Below are 27,621 nucleotides of genomic sequence, written 5' to 3'. Positions count from 1 at the left end.
TTGCAACAGATCTGAGAGTTACCATTAATAAATTAGCTTTATATTTATAAAATAACGTAACATTACAACATAAGCCTACTTTTTATGTATATATATATATGTATAATTAACATTTGCATATTCTGATGTAGAGTAGGCCTAATGTAGTATGATTGGGGGGGGTTCTCGCAAAAAGCATGTGTTTGTTTTTTTATAGTTATTTTGCTTCAAATGCAGTAGTTCTATATGTGCTTATGAGTTTTTACTTTATTTATTTTTGCTAACAGCAACTTATTTCCTAACTTCCAGACTCAGCGGTTTGCTTCGCGTTGATAATTGATCCACTCTTATTCAGACATTTTACCTTACGCAAAGAAACAGAAAGTCGGGCTAAACTGTGATAAATTACAAGTATGCTAATTTCTTTTAGTGGCGTTGTAAGTGTGTCTATCTGGAAGTGAATAAGACCTTGCAGTCAGTCTGCGCGCACTCAGGGAGCTCGGGACCCCAGGGCGCGGATCAAAGCGCCCCATTCTTTTTTATCCCACAAGCGATTTCGATACAATATGTTTCCATGATGCACGTCATGTGCCTGGGACGCAGAACTCGTTGCATCTTAGCTCAATGAGTCGACTGCCTTTTGTTCGACAGGATGGACTTGAGAGGGTTTTTTCCCCTAGTTGCCAGGATTCTGACGTGTAAAAGCATGCATCATTTTTCACCAGGTCTCGTTTTAATATTCACAAAAGCGAATCTATGAAACAGACCTTTCACTTGTTCGCTGGCATGAACCTCACTGCTGTCCAACTGATTTCTCCTATTATAAGCATTTCTCAGCGGGGAGGTTTTTGCAACACAAATGCAGCTGTAAGTTACTTCCCACAAAAATAAATAAATAAATAAATACAAAAAATAATCTTTATTCAGCGTAAAGATGTCCAGCTTTATACAATTAATTAATTAATTATATGTAACTCAAAAACAAATAGGCTACATTAATTAAAATTTCTTGGAACTCAAGTGGCATTCATTTGGAAATATATATTGTATTTTTCTTAAAATCATTTTCAGTATATAATTCAGTACTAACCAAGTACCCTTGACAACCCCAGCACTCAGTAAAACTTGCAACTGTATAGCTCAATTGTATCCTGGCTTTGAATTAAAGTATAGCTGTGGCAGAATGGAAACTAAAGGCGTAAAAACTGCAGCTCAGTGAGACTTGACCATAAGTTTAGAGTGACTGGCTGAAATGGCGTTGGGCCAGAGCTGGGAAAGCTTCCATGCCAGACTCCCATTAACCCTCTATGGTGAAACTCTGCTGGAATCCAACACACCAGCCATCACCATTTATCCACCAACCAATGAAACTAATTAATTTCTGGAGTTCAGCTAAAATTCCACTTAGTTGTTTTACAACTTAAGCCTGAAACCCTGTGAAAGTAGCAAACATCTTTAGTGTGATACCCCCTCCTGGGATTGTTTTAGCTAATGATATACATCTGACATCTGATAGTAGTCTCTATGGTAACTAGGTTGCAAGCAGTTTGGGCCATGCTGGTCTGTTCAGTGGCACAGCAGTATGGAAAAGGGGTTTTGTGACTTTGGCAATGGACCAGTTAGTTGAAGATTACAAGGAATTAGACCATAATCACATAATCCCTGAGAAAAGGGTCACAGCACAGTGATCAGGCTGATCAAGTCATAACCCAATAACCATCAATTGTACATGGCAGATAGTTAAAGGGGAAATTGGTAATTGATTCTAGGCTTGTCCCTGAGGGTCAGTGGGGTCTGGTGAGACCAGAGTTTGGAAAACAGCACCACAGGGGTTTACCACAGAGGGACACCATTTATACAGAACACTGCATCTTGAGGATAACTCCCCAGCTGAATCATTCTGTTCTATTTAGAAGGTCAATGGTACTACTGTTAAAGAGTTCAAAGCAAGATTAACTCTGTCTTAATTTTTTTAGAGAGTGCAATCCAAAAAACTTAACAATAGTGGAAGGTGCTAGTCTGTACACTCAGTACAGTGTGAATAAGGGAAATAAAGACTGATAGAAAGAGATGGGGGTAGAGCAAGACTAAAGACTGAAATTGGTTTGAGAGCCAAGATCTTATTGTTCGGCTTCACAGCCATTGAGATCGCCTCCAAAGCTTTGCATTCCGCTGGTTTTGTGCTGTATGCGGCATGCGGAAAGCTAAAGACTATTCTTGGAGCACTCTTTAATGTGGCAGAAGAATGCATACAGTTACTCATGTCTACACCTCTCCAACAACATTCAGGCTTAAGAGCTGGAGTAGACAGAGTTCATTCAAAGCACAGTCAATTACAGTCAATTAAAGTCATGATGGCCTTTGTTTTCCCTTAATGGGAGCTCTATGTTGCTTTTCTATAGGAGAAATATAATTAATTTTCTTAAAGAGATTTCGAGTTATCGCTTTGTAATGCCCAAAAGCATGCCAAGCAGGCTGAACCCCATTTCACAATCATGATATTCCCACTGACTAAATTAATTGACTGATGTTCAGATGTATGAAAAAGGAATTAATGTTTAAATGTATTATTTATTTATTTTTACTAAAAGCAAAACAATTGAGTAACTATGGCAATTCCAAATTTCAAATGCATCATATTGCCATATCATAGATTAATGTTCATTATTCATTGACTGAGTTTATTTCTAAATTATAACATTACACAACTTATATTTTAGAACAATTTGTAGATGAACTGACGATGCACAGTGCAAGGATTTAGAACAGTCCATTTTAACTATGGTCTGAATTTATTCTATTAAAAGACTTTGGACAAAGGTTGTTTTAAAAGTTTGTTGCCTGTGAATTCATCATCCTTCTCTTTGGCAAGGGCCAGTTGGGAATCTGCATTAATATCAGTAAACACTTTAGCAAATCCAAATGAATCAGCATCTTTTAGCTCATAAAAATAACCTACAATTCAAACAGATTTGCTCATAAAAATAACCAACAATCCTAGAAAGTTCAGCTTTCACAAAATAATGAAAATTATAAGTTTGAGGCAGTGAATTTTAGCATTCTATCAGCCATATAATGTAATATCAGTAGTAAATCATAACTTTCATTGAAATTATAGCACCTATAAATTGTGATGAAGGAACAGTGGTTTTTAACCATCCCAAGTCATTTTTTGTACCAATCAAGTGAATGTGAGTACTGCCCATGGGAGGGGCAACATGACATTTCCCTAGCCGATTCAAAACAGGTCACGGACCCTCCATAGACACCAAGGTGGTGGGAGGGGAACTTAACCACACCGTGTAACCGAATCAAACCAGTGGTTACCCCTTTTCAGCCCACTGGAATAGCCATAACAATACCATTCACATTGCAGCAGAGAAGACATGTTCCTTTGAGACTTACTGAGAGGCTTTTTATCAACTGAGGGCCTTTGTAACTCTTTAGAAAAAAGAAAAACAGAAAGCTCATTTTGAACTCCAAAAGGTGTTTATTTTCAACATGCTTTAATTCATTTTTTTTCTTTTGGCCCTGGATCTAAATATGAGGTAAAAGGCATCTTAGTAAAGGATGATGACAGAATACGTCGTTTTAAGTGCAAAGAAAAAAAATCAAGCTCAGGACTGCCCTAATGGTGACCTAGGCCTTTCAGGTTGCTTGAACACATCAGAATTGCCATTGTTGAGGTTGATTAATTGAGTCTGATAAGTTACCATGAATGAAGATTGTTATAGAGTTTAATGTGGTGGGCCTGGGTTTGTAAATGCCTCTTTCAAATAGATCTGCAGCAAAGCATATGGCCCAGACGTATTCATGAACAAAAAGGAAGAAAAAACAAAATTTATTATGGTTGTGTGTCCAAGCAGTCTTGCAGTCTTGTCCCCTTCTTTTGATCATTTGCACAGTGACTTTGAAGACTTTAAAGAAGGAACATTTAAATCTTTCGTATAAAACAAGTGTGATTTTAACAGCAATAAAACATGCTGCTAAGCAAATTTTTCTCACTTTAACAATGTTTGAAATGCAGTTAAAATATTTAATGTTTAAAATATGAAACATTGTGTGTGTGTGTGTGTGTGTGTGTGTGTGATGTGTGGCATTTTACTTACTTTACTTAACACATTGGCTGTTAATCTGATTAATCATAGGAGAGAATATATGCAACCTAAGAACAAATTAAAATGATGCTTAGCTAACAAGACAGTCACATGAAAAAACACACACATGAATGTCCCATCAGACAGGCAGCCACAGTTCATATGTCTAAATAAGAGCTTATAAGTTTTCCATACAGGCTTGTAATTATTCACACTACCTTAGATTGGTGACCCAGAGAATAAACATAATCTGCTGTGTGACAACAATGTTTGCAGACTCTTTCCAAGTGTCAAGACCCTCAGTAGCCAGTGCCTTATCTCCAGTGTCTCAATTATTGTGTGTCAGTAGTGATGTATGGACCAGATTCGCATGGTTTAGACAGGGGCCGGCTAGCTCTTGTAGAGGTCACTGGCCAGACCCTCTGGACTGAGGACCAGTGACCCCCCTCCATGCTGACCCACTACAATCTAATGCATTAGAGGCCATAGACATCTCTATCCAGAGCTCCGGCTGCAAGTACAGGGCTTTTCTCAAGTTCTTAAGCAAATACATGTAGAAAACAATTGTTAATGCCTTTGTAAAATCTATTCAAGCAATATGTAAATTGTCAAATAAAAAATATATGTAGTTCCCTCTTTTGGCAGTGTTGATGCATCTAATCATTTGTTTAAACATGCCTTTTAGGTATGAGATTGGAAGCATGTTTTATTTATTTTTTTATTTTACATTTATAAAAAACTTTAGAGCAGTCAACAACAAACATCTATTGTCTATGATTACCGGCCTGTTGAAATCCCCCAAAAGGACAGCGGTGTAATCTGGCAGATTGATTTGTTAGCTTCTGTTCATCAGATATTTGTGTCTGAGAGCTTCCATATTGACAGAAGGTATTAAGTCTTGTAGTTATCTAGCCATGTCTGCTAAGCTCATTAGCCTAGATCCCAATCATCAGAAAGTCAATAATAGGCAAAAGAGAGATTAAAAAGTAGCTGTGGCAAGACAACTCTCTCCATCATTTCTCATTCCTATGCCTCTTTTGTCAGTGCTAATATGATAATAGCTCACAAAGCAGCCTTTCAGAGTGGTGTTTGATCAAATCAATATCTTTAAAAATGTATTAAACATTCTTTATTATTTTTTCTAAATTTGAGGACAGATGTTTAAGTTATACTACAGCTGTAAGCAAGGCAACTTCCTTAAAAGTTGTTGAATTTATTGATCTCCAGTATTGTCTCTTTCAGATGGACATGGAGTGCACTAACCTAAGCCAGGGAGAGCATCTGCCCCTTTCTCTCTCTGTAGACTGATGTCTGTGGTCCCACTCGCCTTATGCCTCCTCTACTGGCCTCCAGCACCTACACTTGACTTAGAGCAGAGGGACATTTCAGCTACAGAGTTCAACACACTTAAACCAGAGTGGCTTCAATTGAAAAGTTCCTCACCAAGGGAGCCACACTGGTAGAGCACAACTTTTTTAAAGATGAAAAACGAACATCTATCTGCAGGAAAAAGACAACTGAAACTCTCTAAGTTTCACACAAACTAAATAAGGACATACCCATGATTGCTTTTGATTAGTTATAATTATTTTGAATAGTTATTAGTTATAATAATAATAATATATATATATATATATATATATATATATATATATATATATATATATATATATATATATATATATATACATATATATATATATATATATATATATATATATATATTTAAAGCTAATTATAATACCTTTAGTCTAATCTTAAACCAAACACTGACCCTAAAGCTAAAAGAAAACCTTTAGCATTTTCAAAATAACTAAGTAATTGTTATACCAAATTAGGACGTGCTTGAACATCCCCAAAGCAAGGTGTTGTCAGATTTAGCTCACTTCTGGGGACAAATTTGGCCCCAGACTATAGCTAAGTACACACACACACAGACAGACAAGTATGCTACAAATATATCATATTCACGGCAAACATTAGGTACACCTCCTGTAATTGTACACAAGTGGTGTCACTTGCTGTTGTCACACCAAGGCATTCCCAACTGTTTCCATGTGTATTATTTGTGTAATAAATGACATCCAGCACAAGCAGGCCTCAACGAGGTGATCTGAGTTGTGTTTGTCCGCTGCTAAATGGGGTGTGGGGAGCAGAGCAAAACAAAACCAGCCCAAACTGATGCATATTCATCAGCCTGCACCAATTGAGGCCAGAGATGAGGGGCTTAATGGGCATGCACCTGTTAAAGTCTGTTCTGTGTTAACCTTCACTGTATATGTGCTCTGTGTGTGTTTGTGTGTGTGTGTGTGTGTGGGACAGGCCACAGGTGCAGACTTCATTAAGGGGTACATGATTAAAGCTCCTGCCCTCTTTCAGCATGGTAACATCAGGAGCTTTGATGAAGGAAAATACATGTTTTGGTCTAACTCAAAACTCTGCCACATATTTAGAGCAAATGTCATTGGAGAGCATATTAATTCAAAGTAATTTGTTTTATGGTCAGCTGACAAAAATGTTGTGTTCCGAGATAATGTACTGACCGCAAAGCTGACTGAGGCATTGTGTAGAATTTACTGTCATTGCAACGTCTGCCTTAAAAACATCTCATTCTTGATGGCATGGAAACTTAAGAGAGAGAGGTAGTCAATGTAGCACAGCTCATAGAGCCTATTAAAGAAACATTTAGACTTACACAATTTTGCTCTGTACCTCCGTCTTAAAATCTTAAACTTCTTTTCCCACACCTGATTGGAGATGCACAACTGCTTATTGAGCCGGATGAAAACATGAAAAATTACTGTAAGAATGATCTCTCTCAAAGTTTTAATACCTTTTAATCTTGTTTTTCTGCTCTGCCTCAGTCTTTCTTTGTTCTTTGAATTTTTGATCCAGCTCTGAATTTCCAACAACCTGAAGACAAAAAATGCATATCAAGATTCAGAGAAGCTTATGCATGTACATATGCTCCTTGACAACCTTGTCTTCTTCAACAAAGAGAATGGTTAATGTACCTCCATGGTTGCATGTACTGTCAGCTTCTGCTCCTTAAACTTCTTTTCAAAGGCTGTTTTCTGGCAACATGAAAATCACAATGATACAGCCTAACACATACATACGTACAATTGCATTAATTCATCACTGCATGGTGTTTGAATGTCAATAGTGGAGGATAAATAAAATGTTATTCTTGTGTATTTGCATTTTCAGTACAGGCCGCAAAGGAGTATATCACCCAAACATGACAACTCCGTCATCATTTACTAACACTTATGATGATCCAAACCCATGTGAGTTTCTTTCTTCTATGGAACATAAAGAGAGATGTTAGGTAGAATGTTGGGAACTGATGGCCTCAGTCACCATTCAAGCTCATTGCATCTTTTTCCATACAATGAAAATGTATGGTGACTCAAGCCTGATTTATACAATGGAAGAAGCCAAACTTTTTTTCTCCAGGACGAACTGAAGCACCCTGGGCAAATGAAAAAGGTGTTTATACTATGGGCAATGTCGTTTTCAAATTTGTTTGTTTAGTGTGATGTCACAGTGATGAACGTACTGTTCCAGCCAAAGTAAAGCCAATAATGCAGGTTTATTGTGGACCGTCACTTTTAAAGCTGTGTCGCTTCTTTGCTTATTAAACTTGTCACAGTTGTCCACTTTTAAAAACTCCAATCTCTCTCTACTCACGCACTGCCTTTGTAGAGTTTGTGTTGCAAATCATGTAAAAAAAAAAAAAAGTATACTTCTGCACAACCTCTGAGGTCTGGCTTCAAAGTTTTCTATTTTAATGACAGTAACATAGATAACAACTCCTCAGCTGGCATGTGTGATTGTAAATAAAAAATATCACATCCAAACCACAACCACGAATAGTTTTAACCGATCATCAATGCTCTTTGTTCTTCTAGGTCAAGAATTTTAGAGATGTGTATAAACGTTACATCATCGCATATAAACGCACTTAATGTTAAAAGCAAAGTCTGTTCGCCCAGTAAGTATAAATTAGCCTTCAGGCTGCCTAGCATCTCCTTTTGTGTTCTACAGAAGAACAAAAGTAATATGGGTTTGGTATGACATGAGCGGGAATAAATGATAACAGAATTTTCTTTTTTAGGTTAACTTTCCCTTTCAGGAAACTATCCCTTGGAATCTATCAACACAATTTATGTACCTGTCCACCTTGGCTTAGAACACGTCTGTTCTTTATCAGTTTTCCAATGGAGATTTAAATGGAGGACCATATTCTGTGTGTCATAATATCTCTCACAAAGGGTCATTTTAACACCAAATGTCCACTTTGTGTGGCATGTCCAGTCAAGGCCTGACACAGCTTTGTGGAATGTCATGTTGGCTGATTGAGTGCATATGCTCAGAGCAGTGTGAAGGTCAGGTCACCTCAGGTCAGCTCGGACATCAACTTTTCTACCCATGTTCCCCCAAAAGGCTTAACAGAATGTGGGAGTCCCTTTTAAAGTTTGTATTAGTAAGAGTGGGTGCCGAGTGTGTTGTTAGTCTAACCCAACACAGAAAAGTTGTCAGTCCACCCTTTTTCTTTCTTCCTAATCAAAGAAAAAAAGAGAATGGGAGAAAAAAGTTGGCTTGCCAGAGGGTTCAAAGACCCATTGTGTGAATAAGGGAGTAGGCGTAGGTGTTGATTTGTGACAATAAGTTAGTGACTTGTGTAGGGATTAGTGAAGCTGCATTGAGCACAAACACTAATGATGTTACACAGTCATGCAACACTTCAGTCTGTTTCCTTATTAGTTTGATAGATGCAGGATGAACGATTAATGTTTTTGTCAGAAAATATTTCATAATAGCTAATTCAACTGGAGAATTAATTGTATTCCATATACTATATATTTGGGCGGAAAATATATTGGTATCAATTAGGATAGAGCGATCACTTTCAAACACATACTTATGGAATGACTGTTTGTCAAGGCAAATAAATTAACTTGTGTGCACATTGTATCTAAGATTGAGTCACTCTCTAAACAGGGACAGACGCATGTCAGTTAAGATCGAAGCTTAGACATTATAAAAATATATTTCCGCACAGTACCATAATAGCTACCCTTTATGAAGTGGACTTTAAACTGGGCCTATTGTCCACTTTAATTTATCAGTACCTCTTCATCCACTCTAGCCTGTTACCTTGTTGTGTCAGCTGCATGCCACATTTCACCATTACCTAGGCGCTACAGTAAGGGATTCACACTATTGGTCGCTTCCTCTGCCACCTCTATGTAGTCAATATGTTGACAGATATCGTCTCGATCACCCCATTCTAAACCCCATCCTCCCTGATGGAGCCTTGACAAGCCATGAAGCCAAAAAAAAGTCAGGATGGAATTAGGTGCCTTGATGCTTTGGAAATTTTGATAGAGGATCAGCTACACGGAGACTTTAGATTATAGTTATATTTAAATCATTATAATATGTGTCCTCACAGCGTGTCTCTGCAGATCGCTAAAAATGCGACAAATTGATGTAAGTGGAGAAACTATTTGCACAGTAAACAACTAACCAACATGGACAACTGCACTTGTTGACATGTCCAAATCAAAGTCAACTTGAAATGACTTGAAACATGTCAGTGAGTGGTTTTTATTAAGCACACAATCTTACAGGTGGCAGCTTCATGCCATCACGAAACTGGCAGTGTTTAACAATAAGGAGATTACTAATGATCCAAAAATATGGTGACTAATGAATGAATTATGATTGACAACTGATAAAATATACATGCAATATGCTTGTTGCTGTATTATTGTAGGCAAAGGTATTGTATTTGAAGCAATGTAAAAACAATAATAATTATAATACAATGCATAAACTTGTTGAGCCTATGATTTGACTTGATTTAATAAATATGAATATACAAAAATATAAGTATTGTATGCTTATTAACAGTGTAAGGTAAAAGGTATTTCAAATGTCTTCCCATACAAAAATCTGATAATTCTGAAAATGTACATATATATAAAAATATAGATAATTTATTTGGGCATATATGTAGGCTACATAGCCTATTCAAATTAGATTATAATAAAGTATCCATCCATCCATCCATCTTCAACCGCTTATCTGTATAATAATTATGATTTAGGAAAATATGTTACATGAAAACAGTAGTTTTATAGTATTTTGAAATATATGTTGTTGCATATATGTTTAAGTATGTGACTTTTATCATTTTATATAGGACAACGTTTTTATATCATTGTTGTTATATATCAGATTTCAGATTTGTGTGTTAAATCGGAAAGCTATGTAATTATCAAATAGAACCAAAACATGAGTTTACACTGGACACACAAAAAAAATAAAAAAGCAGAAAGAAACGTAAGGTTTCCTCATTTCAAAAGTCAGCCACACACCACTGGATGGTAGGAATATTCCTAACGGTCTAGGGCCGTGTTTAATTGCAGTAATTTTTTAACACGTTCTTTTTTTATATAATTAATCACATTAAATGTATGTGTTAAATAAACAGCATTACTCCAAGTATAGCCACAAGTTGTAAACATTAGGTGTAAACATGATCTTAGTGTGATGACATCAGGGATTTTCCACCTTTACAGTGTTAACCAGATTACAGGGTCTATTGCCACTACTTAGTCATGACAAAAAGTTGTCATATTGGAAGTAACTTTACACATTTAAGGTTAAAAAGCGGTTTTATCACACAAAAATCATGTTAACTCCTGTAAGGTTTATGTCGTGTGGCTATAATTTTGAAATTATATGTATTTTAATGTTAATTGGCTGACCCCTTTCACTTTCATCATAAGTGCCTTACAGTAAATACGATTTTCACCCAACAAAATGTATTTCACTCCAGTTAGTGAGCTTTAATTAATTTAATTTACAAGGCACACGGGATGTGTTTTCGAAGAGAAAGGAAAAGTCTGCACTTAAGAAGTTTTTTTTTTTTTTTTTAAGAAGGGAGAAGGAGATGCCATCCATCACATATGGCTGTTAATGAATGCAGTTCAGTGTTGGTGTGGGTTGTAGTTTAACCCCAGGCTCATGGCTAAAATCGATATGACTTAGACACTGCGTGTGCACCTTATCCTCCGTCTTTGCTTTAGGACTCTGATGTCTGGGGTGACGGAGGGACTATGCTTTGGCTAAGAGTTCAGGACCTTCAAACATCCTGAGACTGATAAATCGCCAACAGGCCGTGCTGAAATGCGTCAGGTCCGTGCCGTTACTAAGGCATGTTCTCTGAGCATGTGTTCAGCTGCATCTCATACACACCTCTTTCATGCATGAGGCTTCAACGCATGCCATTTCTTTCTCCATTTCCTCTTTTAACTGTTTTATCTGCAAAGGAAAATAAAAATGTTATCTTAGGATCAGATAAGACTTCATATGTGAGCTACACGTGCTTACTCGCAAACATTCCAAAAGTTCTGGCCACTCAAGGAGTATTTAAGGTTTGACCAGATTTCTTAAAAAATGTATATACTGTCTGTCTGTCTATCTATCTATCTATGAATCTATCTGTCTGTCTGTTTGTCTTAAGTTGGTTATTTTATATATTCTGCTTTTAGTAGTAGAAAAATAGATTTCAACATTCCCTTTGCAAACAGAATTGAATAGAAGAAGAACGAGGAGTCCTGCAACAGATGGTGTGGTCCCCACAGATCCCAGATCTCAACATCATGAATCAGTCTGGGATTACATGAAGAGACAGAAGCAACTGAGACAGCCTAAATAGATTGAAGAACTGTGGCAAATTCTCCAAGAAGCTTGGAACATCCTATCTACCAACAACCAAGAACAACTGTGTCCAGTTGAACCTAGGAGTATTGGTGCTGTTTTGAAGGCAAAGGTGGTCACACCAAATATTGATTTAGCTTTCTTATTTTTTTCTCTCCTTTTCTCCCCAATTTGGAATGCCCAATTCCCAATGCAGGGAGTCCTCATGGTGGCGTAGTGACTCGCCTCAATCTGGGTGGTGGAGGACGAATCTCAGGTGCCTCCACGTCTGAGGCCGTCCATCCGTGCATCTTATCACGTGGCTTGTTGAGCGTGTTACTGTAGAGACAAAACGCATGTGGAGGACCACACTATTCTCCGCCGCATCCACACACAACTCACCAAGCGCCCCACCGAGAGCGAGAACCACACATTATAGTGACCACGAGGAGGTTATCCCATGTGACTCTACCTTCCCTAGCAACTGGGTCAATTTGGTTGCTTAGAAGACCTGCCTGGAGCCACTCAGCACACCCTGGATTCGAACTCGTGATTCCATGGGTGGTAGTCAGCATCAATACTTGCTGAGCTACCCAGGGCCCGATTTAGCTTTCTTTATGTTTACTGGAATTTATCATTTAAATCAATTTATGGCATTATTTTTGAAGACATTCTCATAATGCAACATTTTTAAAAAGTGCTAAAAATTCTGACACACTGCTGTATATATACTGGAAATATGGATATATACCAGATATGTTCTCATCATTATTTTGTTGTTTTTATCATCCCTGTGAAATATTGAAAACTGAAGTAGGGTTATTTGTTTAGATTATGTATTTCTAATGAAAAATAATGCATCTAAGTGGATTATAACCACACACACACAAACACGCACAAAATATATACTGTATCAATACAATATATTTTTCAGATATGTATGATTGTACATTTAAACTAACAATAAGTCAATTCTAACACACACACACACACACACACACACACACACACACATACATATATATATATATATATACACACTCACCTAAGGATTATTAGGAACACCATACTAATACTGTGTTTGACCCCCTTTCGCCTTCAGAACTGCCTTAATTCTACGTGGCATTGATTCAACAAGGTGCTGAAAGCATTCTTTAGAAATGTTGGCCCATATTGATAGGATAGCATCTTGCAGTTGATGGAGATTTGTGGGATGCACATCCAGGGCATGAAGCTCCCGTTCCACCACATCCCAAAGATGCTCTATTGGGTTGAGATCTGGTGACTGTGGGGGCCATTTTAGTACAGTGAACTCATTGTCATGTTCAAGAAACCAATTTGAAATGATTCGAGCTTTGTGACATGTTGCATTATCCTGCTGGAAGTAGCCATCAGAGGATGGGTACATGGTGGCCATATAAGGATGTACATGGTCAGAAACAATGCTCAGGTAGGCCGTGGCATTTAAACGATGCCCAATTGGCACTAAGGGGCCTAAAGTGTGCTAAGAAAACATCCCCCACACCATTACACCACCACCACCACCAGCCTGCACAGTGGTAACAAGGCATGATGGATCCATGTTCTCATTCTGTTTACGCCAAATTCTGACTCTACCATCTGAATGTCTCAACAAAAATCGAGAATCATCAGACCAGGCAACATTTTTCCAGTCTTCAACTGTCCAATTTTGGTGAGCTCTTGCAAATTGTAGCCTCTTTTTCCTATTTGTAGTGGAGATGAGTGGTACCCGGTGGGGTCTTCTGCTGTTGTAGCCCATCCGCCTCAAGGTTGTGCGTGTTGTGGCTTCACAAATGCTTTGCTGCATACCTCGGTTGTAACGAGTGGTTATTTCAGTCAAAGTTGCTCTTCTATCAGCTTGAATCAGTCGGCCCATTCTCCTCTGACCTCTAGCATCAACAAGGCATTTTCGCCCACAGGACTGCTGCATACTGGATGTTTTTCCCTTTTCACACCATTCTTTGTAAACCCTAGAAATGGTTGTGCGTGAAAATCCCAGTAACTGAGCAGATTGTGAAATACTCAGACCGGCCCGTCTGGCACCAACAACCATGCCGCGCTCAAAATTGCTCAAATCACTTTTCTTTCCCATTCTGACATTCAGTTTGGAGTTCAGGAGATTGTCTTGACCAGGACCACACCCCTAAATGCATTGAAGCAACTGCCATGTGATTGGTTGATTAGATAATTGCATTAATGAGAAATTGAACAGGTGTTCCTAATAATCCTTTAGGTGAGTGTATATATATATATATATATATATATATATATATATATATATATATATATATATATATATGTATTAATTAAATGTAAAACAGAATTATAATTATAAGTTAAATAATTTTTAAAAAACAGATGAGTCTTCAACTAGATTATGTAATTGGGTGTTACATTTTACAAATTTTATTCCAAAATATTGTCAATTGCCCTCAACAGCACTGCATTATGAATGCATATGTATGGTTGCCAGTGACAATCACTCATGTTAACTTTTAACCAGCAACCTAGGGATCAAACAGATTTTCATTTCAAGTTTGAATTCAAAGGCAACGTGTTTTAATTTTATTTAATTTTTTTTTATGTCTCACTAAGTGAAACTTGCACAATTCTCTCTATCTCAGATAGAACACTCTACTGGGCATGTGCTGAAAAAGTGTCATCAATTTGTCAGTAAAGAAATGCTGTATTCTGAAATTTCAAGAATGGTCATCCAATGGTGCTGTTGACCTGTGTGGCTGTGTGGTTGAGGGGGCTGTTCGTTTGGGTCTTTTCACAGAGGCAAAGTGTACACCCAGCTGAGCTTTACACTTAACTCTGGCCTGGGCTTCAGCCTCTCATTATTGGGTCTTTCCCGCAGCCCTCTGGCTATGGAAACAAATTTTCTGCTCCATTGATCAAAGTCACCAAAATAAAGTGGAGAAAAACATAGCTTTTTCAAAATGTCATTTTTTTTAATTTTTATGCATAGCCACCACGCTAGACCTTAACATTGAGTTTGTCAGTCATAGCATAAAAGGCTGACACAACAAAGGGTGCAAGACTGAAAAGAGGCCAATCTGAACTGCTACACTAAATATGGATAATCCTTTTCTCCCGGTGGCTCAAACAACATTAAGGAGGTCTTTATTAGTGTTTTTTTTACCAGGGCTTCTACATGGAGAGTGTTTGGTCACCACCTGCTCCATTAGTCCCTTTCGTAGTCCAACAAGGTTTTGTGTCCACTCTGTAATAAGTGAAGAGCCGGAAGAACATTACTGATCTGAAACTAACATGCCTCTCTATTATAAGACACTTAGAGCCAGGAGCCAAACAAAATTAAAGGAATGAAATGCAACAAAATTGAGTAGAAAACAATTGTATCATGAAATAATACACATCAGCATATGTAAAAAACTATACATAAAAATGACTGAATATTTATATTATTTTCTAGATATTTCTTTCCATTTTCTATTTATCTTTCACAATTTTTGTCTAAATCAATTATATACTTAAAATTACATAACACTTCTTTACTTTTTAGAAACAAATTAATCACTAAATTAGTGTTAACAACAATTTTCAGTTCATCATTTTATTTTCACCCCTGAGCTTACTTATAATAGTCTAACTCATTCCTATTTTCTTTATTTACACTGATGCAAAAAAATAAAACATGTTTGGCTACATAAAAAAAGCATCTTCTGGCAACAAGTGGCAACAGTAAACATCTGTATGTGTATCCTTCTTTACTCTGTTGAAGTGTTGGTGCTAATATGAGTGTTTGATTGCAGGGTAAATTATGCCAGCTTTGACAGGACTCATGCTGCTTGTCTCCCGGCAACGCTGCCAGGCCAGGGGGAGACTTTTAACCTTCTATATTCTGTGTGGCCGAATTCAATGGCTGAGTACCATAGAGTCTTTCACACTCTTTTTACGTTGTCCTCTGTGTTCATATTTTAATTCTAGCCATTGTGTGACAGACTTGATGCATATTGTTCCTTGCAATCAACTGCAGACGCTGTGTAAAATGATACTTGCTAACTACTGCTTGAATAAATGTAAGGTCTGTTAAATCTTCTGTATTTTTAGTATGAATGCTACATTTGACATGCTACATTTGACAATATTTTTTTATGAACCTATATTGCATGTAAAGGTTTTGATGGTTAAGTAAAAAACAGGCCAACATTTTAGCACATGACTTATGAATACAAGGCATCAGTCCAATTTAGAGCTTATTCAAAATGCAAAACAAAGCGCTCTGACCACATGGTTTCTTACTGTAGTTCAATAATATAAACTCTGGCATGGCCTCAATCTTAACACCACGCAGTGCTATTTCACACACACTTCATCTTTACTGCACAAAAAGATAAAACACTAAATAAACAATGCTATATCAATACGTTTCAAAAACCCTGCGCCACGTCCATTCGCCAAATGTTTTACAAGTATCAACATGCTACAATTTCAGACTTGATGCTGAATATCCTCAGCTGTGCTTGATCAAATATCATAAAATAATTTACAGTTTTCTCTCATGCACCAGTTGCTGCACATTATTTAATTCATGGTAATATGCTCCGTTGGCATGTTTCTCTCAGCTCACAGAGCTAACACACGGGTGCAGCATGCAAACTTATGAGGGAAAACATTGTCTGTGCTGCAAACCTGACATATGCTGCCATATTTATCTAAGATGTCACACAGTAACCATTTCTGGTAAGGGAAATAATTTCCTGGGGGCATTACAGATTACAGGAATATTTTAGGAAGGCGAAAGCTGCTGATCTGGTCATAAAAACAAATTTTAAATAGTTGCAGTTATAGACTTAGTTGCATCAACTTAAAACGGTCACGTTTTAATATTAACATTTGTGTTAATTTTACATTTTAATTTAAAAAAGGTAAAATTCTCACCTTTTCTCTGTCTCTTTCCCTTTTAAGACTTAACTCAATTTTGAGTTGCTCATGTTCACCTGTCAACTGAAATAAATCAAAATGAAAGTGTGATAAATAAGCTACTGTATCAAACATAATTTGCCACTCATAAGTGTGTTAGTCATTTTTAGACTTCCATGTAAACTTTATAATATTGTTTGCAGGGCATTTTTGCTGTTTTCAGTCTCTAATATGAACTGTGCCAATTCCAGGGGTATTATGCATTTATTCATGAATATATACAGTTGAAGTCAGAAGTTTACATACACCTTAAGCCAAAAACATTTAAACTCAGTTTATCACAGTTCCTGACATTTAATTGTAGAAAATATTCCCTGTCTTAGGTCAGTTAGGATCACAACTTTATTTTAAGAATGTGAAATGTCAGAATAATAGTAGAGAGAATTATTCATTTCAGCTTTTGTTTCTTTCATCACATTCCCAGAATTCCCAGGGTCAGAAGTTTACATGCACTTTGTTAGTATCGTATTAGTATTGCTAGCCTTCCAAAAGCTTCTCACAATAAGTTGCTGGAATTTTGGCCCATTCCTCCAGACAGAACTGGTTTTGTCAGGTTTGTAAGCCTCCTTGCACAAACACTTTTTTAGTTCTGCCCACAAATTTGCTATCAGATTGAGGACGGGGATTTGCGATGGCCACTCCAATACACTGACTTTTTTTTCTTAAACCATTTTTGCCACAACTGGAAGTATGATTGGGGTCATTGTCCATTTGCGAGCAAGATTTAACTCCCTGGCCTATGTCTTGAGATGTTGCTTCAAAATATCCACATAATTTTTCTTCCTCATGATTCCATCTATTTTGTGAAGTGCACCGGTCCCTCCTGCATCAAAGCACCCCCACAACATGCTGCTGCCACCCCCATGCTTCACAATTGGTATGTGTCCTTTGGCTTACAAGCCTTTTTCCTGCAAAAATAACAATGGTCATTATGGCCAAACAGTTATTTTATTGTTTAATTAGACCAGAGGACATTTCTTCTAAAAGTAAGATCTTTGTCCCATGTGCACTTTTTTTATGGCAGTTTTGGAGCAGTGGCATCTTCTTTGCCGAGCAGCCTTTCAGGTTATGTCGATATGGGACTCATATTACTGTGGATATAGATACGTTTCTACCTGTTTCCTCCAGCATCTTCAAAAGTTGTTCTGGGATTGATTTTCACTTTTTGCACCAATTTACATTAATCTCTAGGAGACAGAATGCATATCCTTCCTGAGCAGTATGATGGCTGCGTAGTCCTATGGCGTTTATACTATTGTTTTTACAGATGAATGTGGCACCATCAGGTGTTTGGATATTGCTCCTTTTTTCTGATGTCTTGACTGATTTCATTTGATTTCCCCATGATGTCAAGCAAAGAGGCACTGAGTTTGAAGTTAGGGCATAAAATACATCCACGGGTACACCTCCAATTCAGTACACCTCCTATCAGAAGCTAATTGGTAAATTTTATAAAGTTTTGACAAAATTTTCTGGAATTTTCCAAGCTGCTTAAAGGCACAGTTAACTTAACTGTGTAAGTAAACCCACATTCTGACCCACTGGAATTGTGATATAGTCAATTAAAAGTGAAACAATATGTCTGTAAACAACTGTTTGAAAAATTACTTGTGTCATGCACAAAGTAGATGTCCTAAACGACTTGCCAGAACTATAGTTTGCTAATATTAAATCTGTAGAGTGGGTAAATTTTTTTTTTAAAGACTTCAACTTTAAATATGGACAGGACAGGACAGACAGACAGACAGACAGACAGACAGACAGACAGATAGATAGATAGATAGATAGATAGAAAAGAAAGAGTGACCTACAGACAGACAGAGATAAATGAAAGAGTGACAGACCGACAGAAAGGAAAGAGTGACAGAAAGACACACAGATAGAAAAGAGTGACAGAAAGTTAGACAGACAGACAAATCAATAGAAAGAGTGACAGACATACAGACAGACAGACAGACAGACAATCAGATGCAGGGGTGGACTGGCCATCGTTAACACCGTGTGTTCTCTCCTAGTTGACTGCTGGGTAATTTGAGCCAGCCCGTGTCATCCTACAGGCAATATAATCAGATGCCCTGTACTCCCAATATGCCAGCGCGGACCCCTTACAGAGTGAATACTTAAACTCTGAAAGGTGATACAACACAACGGATTTACACATAATTTCCGTATTTGCACATTCACTGTACCACACGTGAAGCTCATTATTTGACATACAAATCATAATAATGCTGACAACCAAAGACAACATATTAAGTATAAGATGAGCTCTGATTAATCACAAAATGACAAATATCTGCAAGTTACAACAAATACAATAACAGCAGCGTATATAAAATCTGAAAACAGTAAAACTATGAGGAGTACAGTCATTTATTTAATACCACAGGGAGCTGAATAATGCTCATGTCTGATAAAAATGCAGAAAATAATTGAAAGTTATTAATTTGTGGCTATTTGAGGCTTACTTGTTTAAAGGATAGCAGAAAGAGTGCATGTCAAGGCAAAGCCTTATCTTTTTTTCTCAAGAATAATCTGGAGAAGGAATTAAAACACTGCAGATTTAAAGATGCAACAATCTCAGAGTGAAAATATGAGCATTTAATATGCAAAATGTCTGCAAAGTTCTACCCATTAAGAGGTATGTTTATTATGCTATAACATAATAATATATATATATATATATATATATATATATATATATATATATATATATATATATATATATATATATTAATATTTATATATGTACATATTTTGGCCAACTTTTTTTTTCATAGTTTTCAGTCAATTAGACACAAGACATTAGCGTCCTTCTGTGTGACACTTTATCTAACTATTTTAAACAACATTTTATGATCTTGTATAGATAGATATAAATATATAATACATTGTTATTATACTCATATTAACTCAGACAATAGTTTATTTGCACTTCAATAAAAAAGTTGAAAGTTGATTAAGATCTTTAAAAACCTTGAAGAAATGTCACAGCACCTAAAATACACACTTTCCCTTGTATTTTCATGTATGTTTTAACCTAACATCTGTATGTAAGAAAAAAACATTTTCGGACATGTTATTTGTCTGAGCTATAAAGTTCTTATTTTAGTGCTTTCTTTATAAAATCCACTCATCACATTTACAGTAGTTTTATATGTTTTAAAGTTTAGACCATTTTTGCACTGTGGGACCTTTTGTCATGACTAGCAGTCAACAGAAATGTCTTTTTTTTTTTTTTCCCAACACAAAAATTTTAAATGGAGCCGGAAAATGAAATCAATGAGCCAGTGTGTTATGGTGTGGTGTGTTGCAGGCTGGGATTGGTGAGCCACTTTGGCCAAAAATTCCAGGGCCACTTTTAAGTGTCTTTAAGACGGATGGACAGACAGATAGATAGAGTGACCGACAGACAGACAGAAAAAAAAAATCGACCGACAGACAGAAGAGAGTGGCAGACAAAGAAAAAGAAAGTGACAGACAGACAGAAAACACAGATAGAAAAGAATGAGAGACTAGTCAGGAGAAATGTCTTTTTAAAAAAAAAAGAAAAAAGAAAATTTGATATAGAGGGCAGGGTTTGGTAGGCCGCTCTGGGCCAGAAAGTCCAGGGCCATTTATTAATCCCAGTCTGCCCCTGGACAGATGACAGACAGACAACGGACGGACGGGCGGGCGGGAGGAAGGACAGATAGATAGAGAGAGTGACTGACCGACAGACAGAAAGAATGACAGCTAGAGTGACAGCCAAACAGACATAAAAAAGTGTGAAAGACATATAGACAGACAAACAAACGAGTGGTAGACAGAGAAAAAGAAAGTGACAAACAGAAAAGACAGACAGACATCTAGAAAAGAGTGACAGACAGACAGACATCTAAAAGAGTGACAGACACACAGATTGAAAAGAGTGACAGACAGACAGGCAGGCAGGCAGACAGACAGATAGACTGACAGATAGGCAGCCAGATAGAAAGAAAAGAAAGAGTGACAGACAGACAGAAAAGAGTGACAGAAAGACAGATAGAAAAGAGTGACTGACAGACACACCAATAGAAGAGTGACAGACAGACAGACAGACAGACAGACAGACAGACAGACAGACAGACAGATAGATAGATAGATAGATAGATAGATAGATAGACAGATAGATAGACAGATAGAACTTCTCATGCTATTTAGAGAAGATTATGTGAAGAGAAACAAAGGCTGGTGTTGGGAGAACAATGGGAGGACATCCAATATTCTTTGTTAAATTTCTCTTCTTATAGGTCAGCGGACTTAAACTCAGCCCTGGCCTGAATGACCTGCTCTGGCTCAGGGTCCTGACAGGCTTCTGACCTGGTGCATAGCTGTTGAAATGTCCACTCACATGCACTGACCAAACACAAACCACTAAGTTCAAGGGCTAAGTGTGTGTTAGTGCCCAATTGCTTTCTATCCATTTAGAGACTTAAGACCTGGTCAACTCTTATCTTTAGTCACAGCCAATGCAAATCTTTTTAGCAGATGGTTCTTCGCATTCTGAAAGGAGATATATCAAAGAGGTTTATGTTCGATTTAAGCAGACACCACATTACATTGTGTAATGAGTAGGATGTCAAAAATAGATGGCCATGCGTAATCACAAACACAGAAAATATTCAGGCAGTTACCTAAGTTACATGAGCAATGAATGAACATCAAACACTATGAGAGATAAAGACCTAACCCTTGAGAATACACCTGTTTTGTGTTTGCTTTCTCCTCACAGACTCCCAGAGAATATGTGATGATAGTTATGATTCAACAAGTGTTCTCAAACATTGCACTCTGAATGTTAACTACCTCACACAACTGGTGCAGATAAGGGAAGGGGTCTATATTTTCAAAACAACCCCTCACACAAACCCATAAAAAAGGTGTAAGTCATACACTGTTGGATGGTGAATCAAATAAACAAGCTAGCACAAGATATGTTTCTCAGCCTCTGATCTTTGAATTCCAGAGCTTGTCGAATTTCTTCCAGTTCGACGTGCAACAAGTCAATGTTATCTTTTAGCATTTTATTCTCTGACTCCAGTATGTTTTTCTCCAGGTCCTCCACTCCTTCTGAGGCGATCTGAAAAATGACACAAGCCCTTTTTAACTTTCCCTTTACAGCGCAAAACAAAAGCCACGCCGCTCATGCTGCGTGGCAAATATGAGTGCCATTCAGGCACAAAGCAATCGTACAACTTTCTGCCTCCTACCATTTCCCCCTGCATAATAAAAAGAGAGAAACAAAAAAGCAACCACACTTAGAAGAAGGACATTTTTTTCTCTTCTCTCTCTCTGTCTTTCTTCTCACCCGGAAGAAAGACAGCAGTACATTACATACAAAGACCATAATTCATGGGGACATTTTTATTGACAGGAATAATACACATCATACTGTTTTTGTGCCCCTATCATTCAGGTCAATTTATTCTGGAAGTCAAGGAAGGCAGCTGGGGCCTATCCACCCACAGTCTAGGCCCTGCTTTCTAACAAGCTCGGCAGAGCCAGGCTGGGAGGCCTGGGGTGTGAGGGGGGTGACCGGAGGATGGCTGAGCAGCCCCAGGGGGTTCACAGAGAGCACAGTTTCCAGGGGGGGGGCTTGTTGCCTTTGTGCTGTCCCTCAGTAGCAGCGCTGCCAGTGTCACCAGGATCACATCACATGTCATTGCGCTGAAGTTTGCAGACTGGGAGCCGCATGGAGCCCATCAGGTTCCTGTGATATCCACACAGTTGGCCCTCTACTTTGTACCGCAGCAACCATTCATGCCCCGAACATTAACAGGGCTTTTGCATGCCTGTCACACTTAAGATTGTGCAGGCGTTCAAAGGCATTCAAAACTTCAAGGGTTTTTTCTCCCTTTCTACACTCTCTCTCTTTCTCTCTCTCATTCATGAGGAATGCAGAAAGTAAATTGTATAGATGAATCATAAAGAAATTTTGATTGCTATAAGTTTATTTGATGTTTGATGCCTTCATATTTTGGTTGCTTGGAACTACCTCAAACAAGCCCCGACAACATGCAAGTCATGGTGTTGTTTTAGTCACACAGAATAAACAACTATTGTAATGTCATGACTGATTTATGACAGTGCAAACCTCGACATCTTACAAATGGCCGGTGGCTGTTTGCTATAGATTAATCCCAGAATAAGGAGCCATGTGTTATGAATGTGACTCTTAGAGTGTGACGGTTTGATGATGATGTACATGTCATGGACCAGAGGATTACTTATCACTAATAAGAATAAGCATTAGAGCATCTAGCATGGCAGAAACCTGACATCAACATATGACTCCATGCAAGGTGGTCACCTCCAAAACCCAAATGTCTAAACATTGCCCACCCTCCATCCTTCCCTCCTTTTATCTGCCCTCTTCTACTCCGAACTGTGAAGGAGTGTCTTATAACTGTCAGTGAGCTTAATCTGATTTTTTTAATCTTTCAGATTCTAAACTTGATTTTGCTCACACGGAATATAATCTAAGATATGATGTACTCTTAGGAACATCTTCTTTCTCACTCTAAACAGCCCAACCTTTAACTCTGGCTCCACCATCTGCTGCAGTAACAGAACTACAGGTGTTTAGCCATGCATCTCTCCTGTGGGTGTGAGAGCCCTCATTAGCACAATGAACAAAGCTCGAACTCTGTCCGGCTGCACTCATTTGTTACACTTTGAGTGGCAGGTTTTGTATGGCCGTTCTCTCGGCCATCTGCCTACACAAGCAGCCGTTTTGGTTGGACAGAGCTCAGGCACTAAGGGTGAGAGATAACTCTCTCAGGCGGAGTAAGAGGGGCAGCCTATTAAAAAGGCCAATAATGATAGACACCTCACTTATTGGCACCTTATAGTTCATTCATGTTCCATGTAACCCCATTCACAAGGGCATAAAGGTAAGTAATTGATTTCACTCTGTGGAACGCAAGAAACTGCTTATTAGTGTATAGCCATGGGGCTGTGCCACTCCCAAGTGCACTTCAGGCCATAATAGAGCAGGCCACTATACAATAATTACCATCTTGCTGGTCAATATCAACACAAGCGGGATGATATTTAAGTAATCAAGATGAGAGAATCATATTGACGTCATTAATGCTAAATGCACCACTGGCAATGGTTCAGTGCAAAGGTTCAGTGCAAAAGCTACTATCCAAATAAAAAACAAATAGATAAATAAAACAAGAAAAAGAATTGAATATGAAGTACAAAAATAAAATGATTAATTAGACAAGTACAAAATTCTGTTTGTGTCACTTCTTTCTCTCACTGGTCCTTCTCAGTTATATCTTGGTGTGTAGATACAGTATCTACAAACACAGAGGCCTCAAATGTGACATTTTTTTTTAAAGGTGCAATATGTAACATTTTTCATGTAATATTTGCCTTTTTTTGCCAATGTGTGAAATGCTTGTAACGCAACTTAAAAAATCAGCCCTTCCCAGACTTCCTAGGTTGCACTATTCAAGAGTAACAACAAACTGCAACACTAGGTAATGTTATCTTAGAGATGCAATCCAGCAAATGTCCGGCTCCCAGCACAACACCGACTCAACACAAACAAAAAAAAAATGTATCTTCTGAATACCATCTGGCTAAGCGGGAACGTCAGGCAAAAACTAGAGAGTTCATCAGCAGGGCATTTGATTCCTGGAGGGACCTTCATTTGGTTTTGGGGATCAAAACCGACCCTGAATTGGCGTTCTTCTTATTGGACAGTTAAGCTTACATAACTGCAAAGCATATGAAATATAGTGCCATAAGGATTGACCTGTGTAATTTTAGATAGCTTGATCTTGCCTGCTAATGCTGATGAATTGCAATCTACCTTGCTTCATAACTTTCAAATAATTTCAAAGATCTTCTCTTTATTCTAAAATTCAGGTATGCTGATTCACAGTAACTGACATAATGTCTGAGGTGGACTTGGAAGAGCAATCGGCCCAGGATTTTACATAGAAACCGGCCCAAAAGTGGTGTCGCATTTCAGCTTATCGCAGCCCATTCGGCCCTGTTTCACGGCCGGCCCACCGGGAAAATTACCGAACTTCCCAATGGCCAGTACGTAACTACAATAACATATTAAATGAATGCTAGACAATTTTCAAGATAATGCAAAAGCTCCATTCATTAGTGTAACGTAAATCGGGTTACACATAAAATATATACATTTTATTATTATAAAACAATAGCGCATCGATATTTCAAAATGACAGTTGTAATGGAATCACATCAATACTGAAATGTGTCAACATATTTATAATGTACAGTCTATTTTATAAATAGCTACTGTCATCATCCATCAAATTTAGCTAACAGCTATTGATTAAGCTGGCTAGCTAGCTAACGCCGACATATATGCAAGAGTTGCGCACACTTGAAAACATATAAATGCAGTCAACGTATCATGCAAAGAAAAGTGATTACATCAAACTACAGTCTCGTATAGTCAGACCTATTTCCACACTTTGTTTTAGCCCTGTTCCAGCACTGGAGATTCAAATATAATATGCAGTCTCAAAGTTTGTTGTAAAACAATCATAACTTTGTAATTTTAATTATGCTTCCTCATCTGTCAGCATGATGTCGGTGAAATCATGTTCAGTCTCTTTGTACATTACGTCATTTTTTTGGTCAATGCTGGCATCCCTATGGAGTGTGTGCGCAAGCACAAGCAACAGGTATGGCTACAGTTCACTTAAATGCCACAGGTGTCATTAATAACAAGGGTTTCTGAATCTTACATATTGCACCTTTAAAGGACATTTAAATATTGTGCACAAGTGTACACGATTTCTGTGAGGAATTGCAGTTAGTTTGTACCTCATATTTCTTCAGCTGTTCACTCGTGTTCTCAATCGTTATTCTCTTCTCTTGAAACTCATTCAAAAGATCCTTTACTCTTTCATTAGTGTCATCACAAACCAGCTCAATATCTTCTTTGCTCCTGTAAGATTTCTTCCATAGCAGAGTAAAATATTTCATACTAAAACATTAATTGTGAATTGTACATGATGTTTGCCATGAATAAACTATGGAACAGCAAACTATATCAAATATATATAAAAACAGCAATGTGAAGGAAAGGTCCAATCATTAGCATAATCATCATCTGAATAGAAACAATACTGGATTTCTTGATGTGAATAGAAACAGCAAACCTCAATGTGGTAGTTCTCCAAACTCTTGATTTGATCATTCACACTTGTGTAAAGGGCATCAGCCTCTTGCTTCAGTTTGGTCTCCTACTGAAAATTAATTAATGTCAACAAAGACGTGCAACAATTCAATTAATGTGGTTGCATATGGAATTGTGTGTGTGTGTGTGTGTGTGTGTGTGTGTGTGTGTGTGTGTGTGTGTGTGTGTGTGTGTGTGTGTGTGATACAATTTTGTGGTTTCATCACAATATTCTGGAGGAATTCTACCACATTCATTCATCCAGTGTGAGTGATGGAACTAGACAATATAGTAATTAAGCAGCAATCATTTTCAGTCTTCTTTAAACATTAGGAATCATGCATTTCAGAGAGTATTTATTCGGCTGAGAGCCTAGTAATCAATGTGTTCAACCCCTGAAGGCTAAAGGACTCATGAGCACTCATTGTGAAGGAACTGTTCTTTGCTACAAAGCCACCATATGCCCTCTCAGCAGGTGACCTAGGCAGCCATCAGTGAAGTCACTCAGGGCTCAAGTTGGAAGAATCTTGAACTAATACGATGAAAAGCCAGCAGCGAATGAATTCACAAGTAATCTAGTGGAATGCACTGTCTAAGTATCAGCTTTTTGGGTGAGTCTTTTAATAACAAGACAAACTTACAGTACATTCATAATGATAGCTGCATATTTTATCAGCTTTCTTCCTCTCTTTTTAAAATTCCTCTTCCTCTAAAATGAAGTGCTGTGTTCAGAAACTTAACATCGGTTATGCATAATGACACTCAAATGATGGAGCTCTTCATTTCATATTGTCTAGTAAGTGGTTACTTTACACAGTACACACCTTAATAAGCTCTGCAGTGTTGGCAGCGAGAACCTATACATTTGGCAGCACTGACTCGTCAGTTTGGACACAGACATCATGTCCGAAGAAACCTGTCCTCAGCAGATTTGAAAAAGCAAACCTTATTGAGGGGGGGTGACGACGTTGAGGACGTTCATAACCACTCGAGTTATAAAATATTATGTTAGTGATTGGGCTATTATATAACTATCAATTAATTCGTCAGGGTCTTTCAGTAACTTTCTAGCTTGTTTACGTTTTTGTGGTGAACTGTATGATGTCATGTTTAAAGACTTAGCTCATCTGATTCACCACAATTAAATCTTCCAGAACGTCGCGTCTTACCGACGTATTTCCTCAATCTCTTTTGAAATAAGCGCGTCCTCTGCTTCATCCGCAATGCTGTTGATTCTATTTTCAATAACGTCCATGAAGCCAAAGTGTAGGTCACAAAACCGATAAAACGCTATCGTAAAATATTTGGCCACACACTTGGTTTAAAAAGGTTGCCGTAACAACAGCCACTTAACAGGAAGTCGTCTGCACTGACACAAGACGAGCTGGACAACGCATTAGAAACAGTCAATTTACATTAACATATAGGCCTGTTTGTTTATTTTTAAGCCTAACTACAAAGGTCGTTTTTATAACTTTTTTTTGTTTTTAAACATACATTATTTTTTAAAACAAAATTAATTTAAAATGAATTTATTAAATTAAGATATTTTGTTCACAACAAAGTTAATTTTAAAGAATTTTGACTCGTCCCTCTTTTGCAAAAAACAAACAAAAAAAAAAAAAACATATATATATATATATATACATATATATATATATATAT

General features: G+C 37.6%; 1 protein-coding gene across 1 annotated transcript; it reads right to left on the bottom strand.

The window, feature by feature from the left end:
• Positions 1 to 6,451: 6,451 nt before the first annotated feature.
• LOC127645672 (uncharacterized protein C10orf67, mitochondrial-like) lies at positions 6,452 to 25,763 on the bottom strand. Its single transcript, XM_052129355.1, is given in 10 exon segments — positions 6,452 to 6,514; positions 6,620 to 6,704; positions 6,789 to 6,856; positions 6,912 to 6,989; positions 7,091 to 7,150; positions 11,349 to 11,414; positions 16,719 to 16,786; positions 16,897 to 16,952; positions 21,722 to 21,861; positions 25,602 to 25,763. Coding segments are annotated over 10 exon segments (846 nt in total).
• Between the last annotated feature and the right edge of the window lie 1,858 nt (positions 25,764 to 27,621).

The sequence above is a fragment of the Xyrauchen texanus genome, chromosome 6 (genome assembly GCF_025860055.1).
Source record: "Xyrauchen texanus isolate HMW12.3.18 chromosome 6, RBS_HiC_50CHRs, whole genome shotgun sequence".
NCBI classification, from domain to species: domain Eukaryota; kingdom Metazoa; phylum Chordata; class Actinopteri; order Cypriniformes; family Catostomidae; genus Xyrauchen; species Xyrauchen texanus.
Note: the sequence above shows the minus strand (reverse complement) of the source record. Positions and strands in the feature narration are given on the sequence as shown.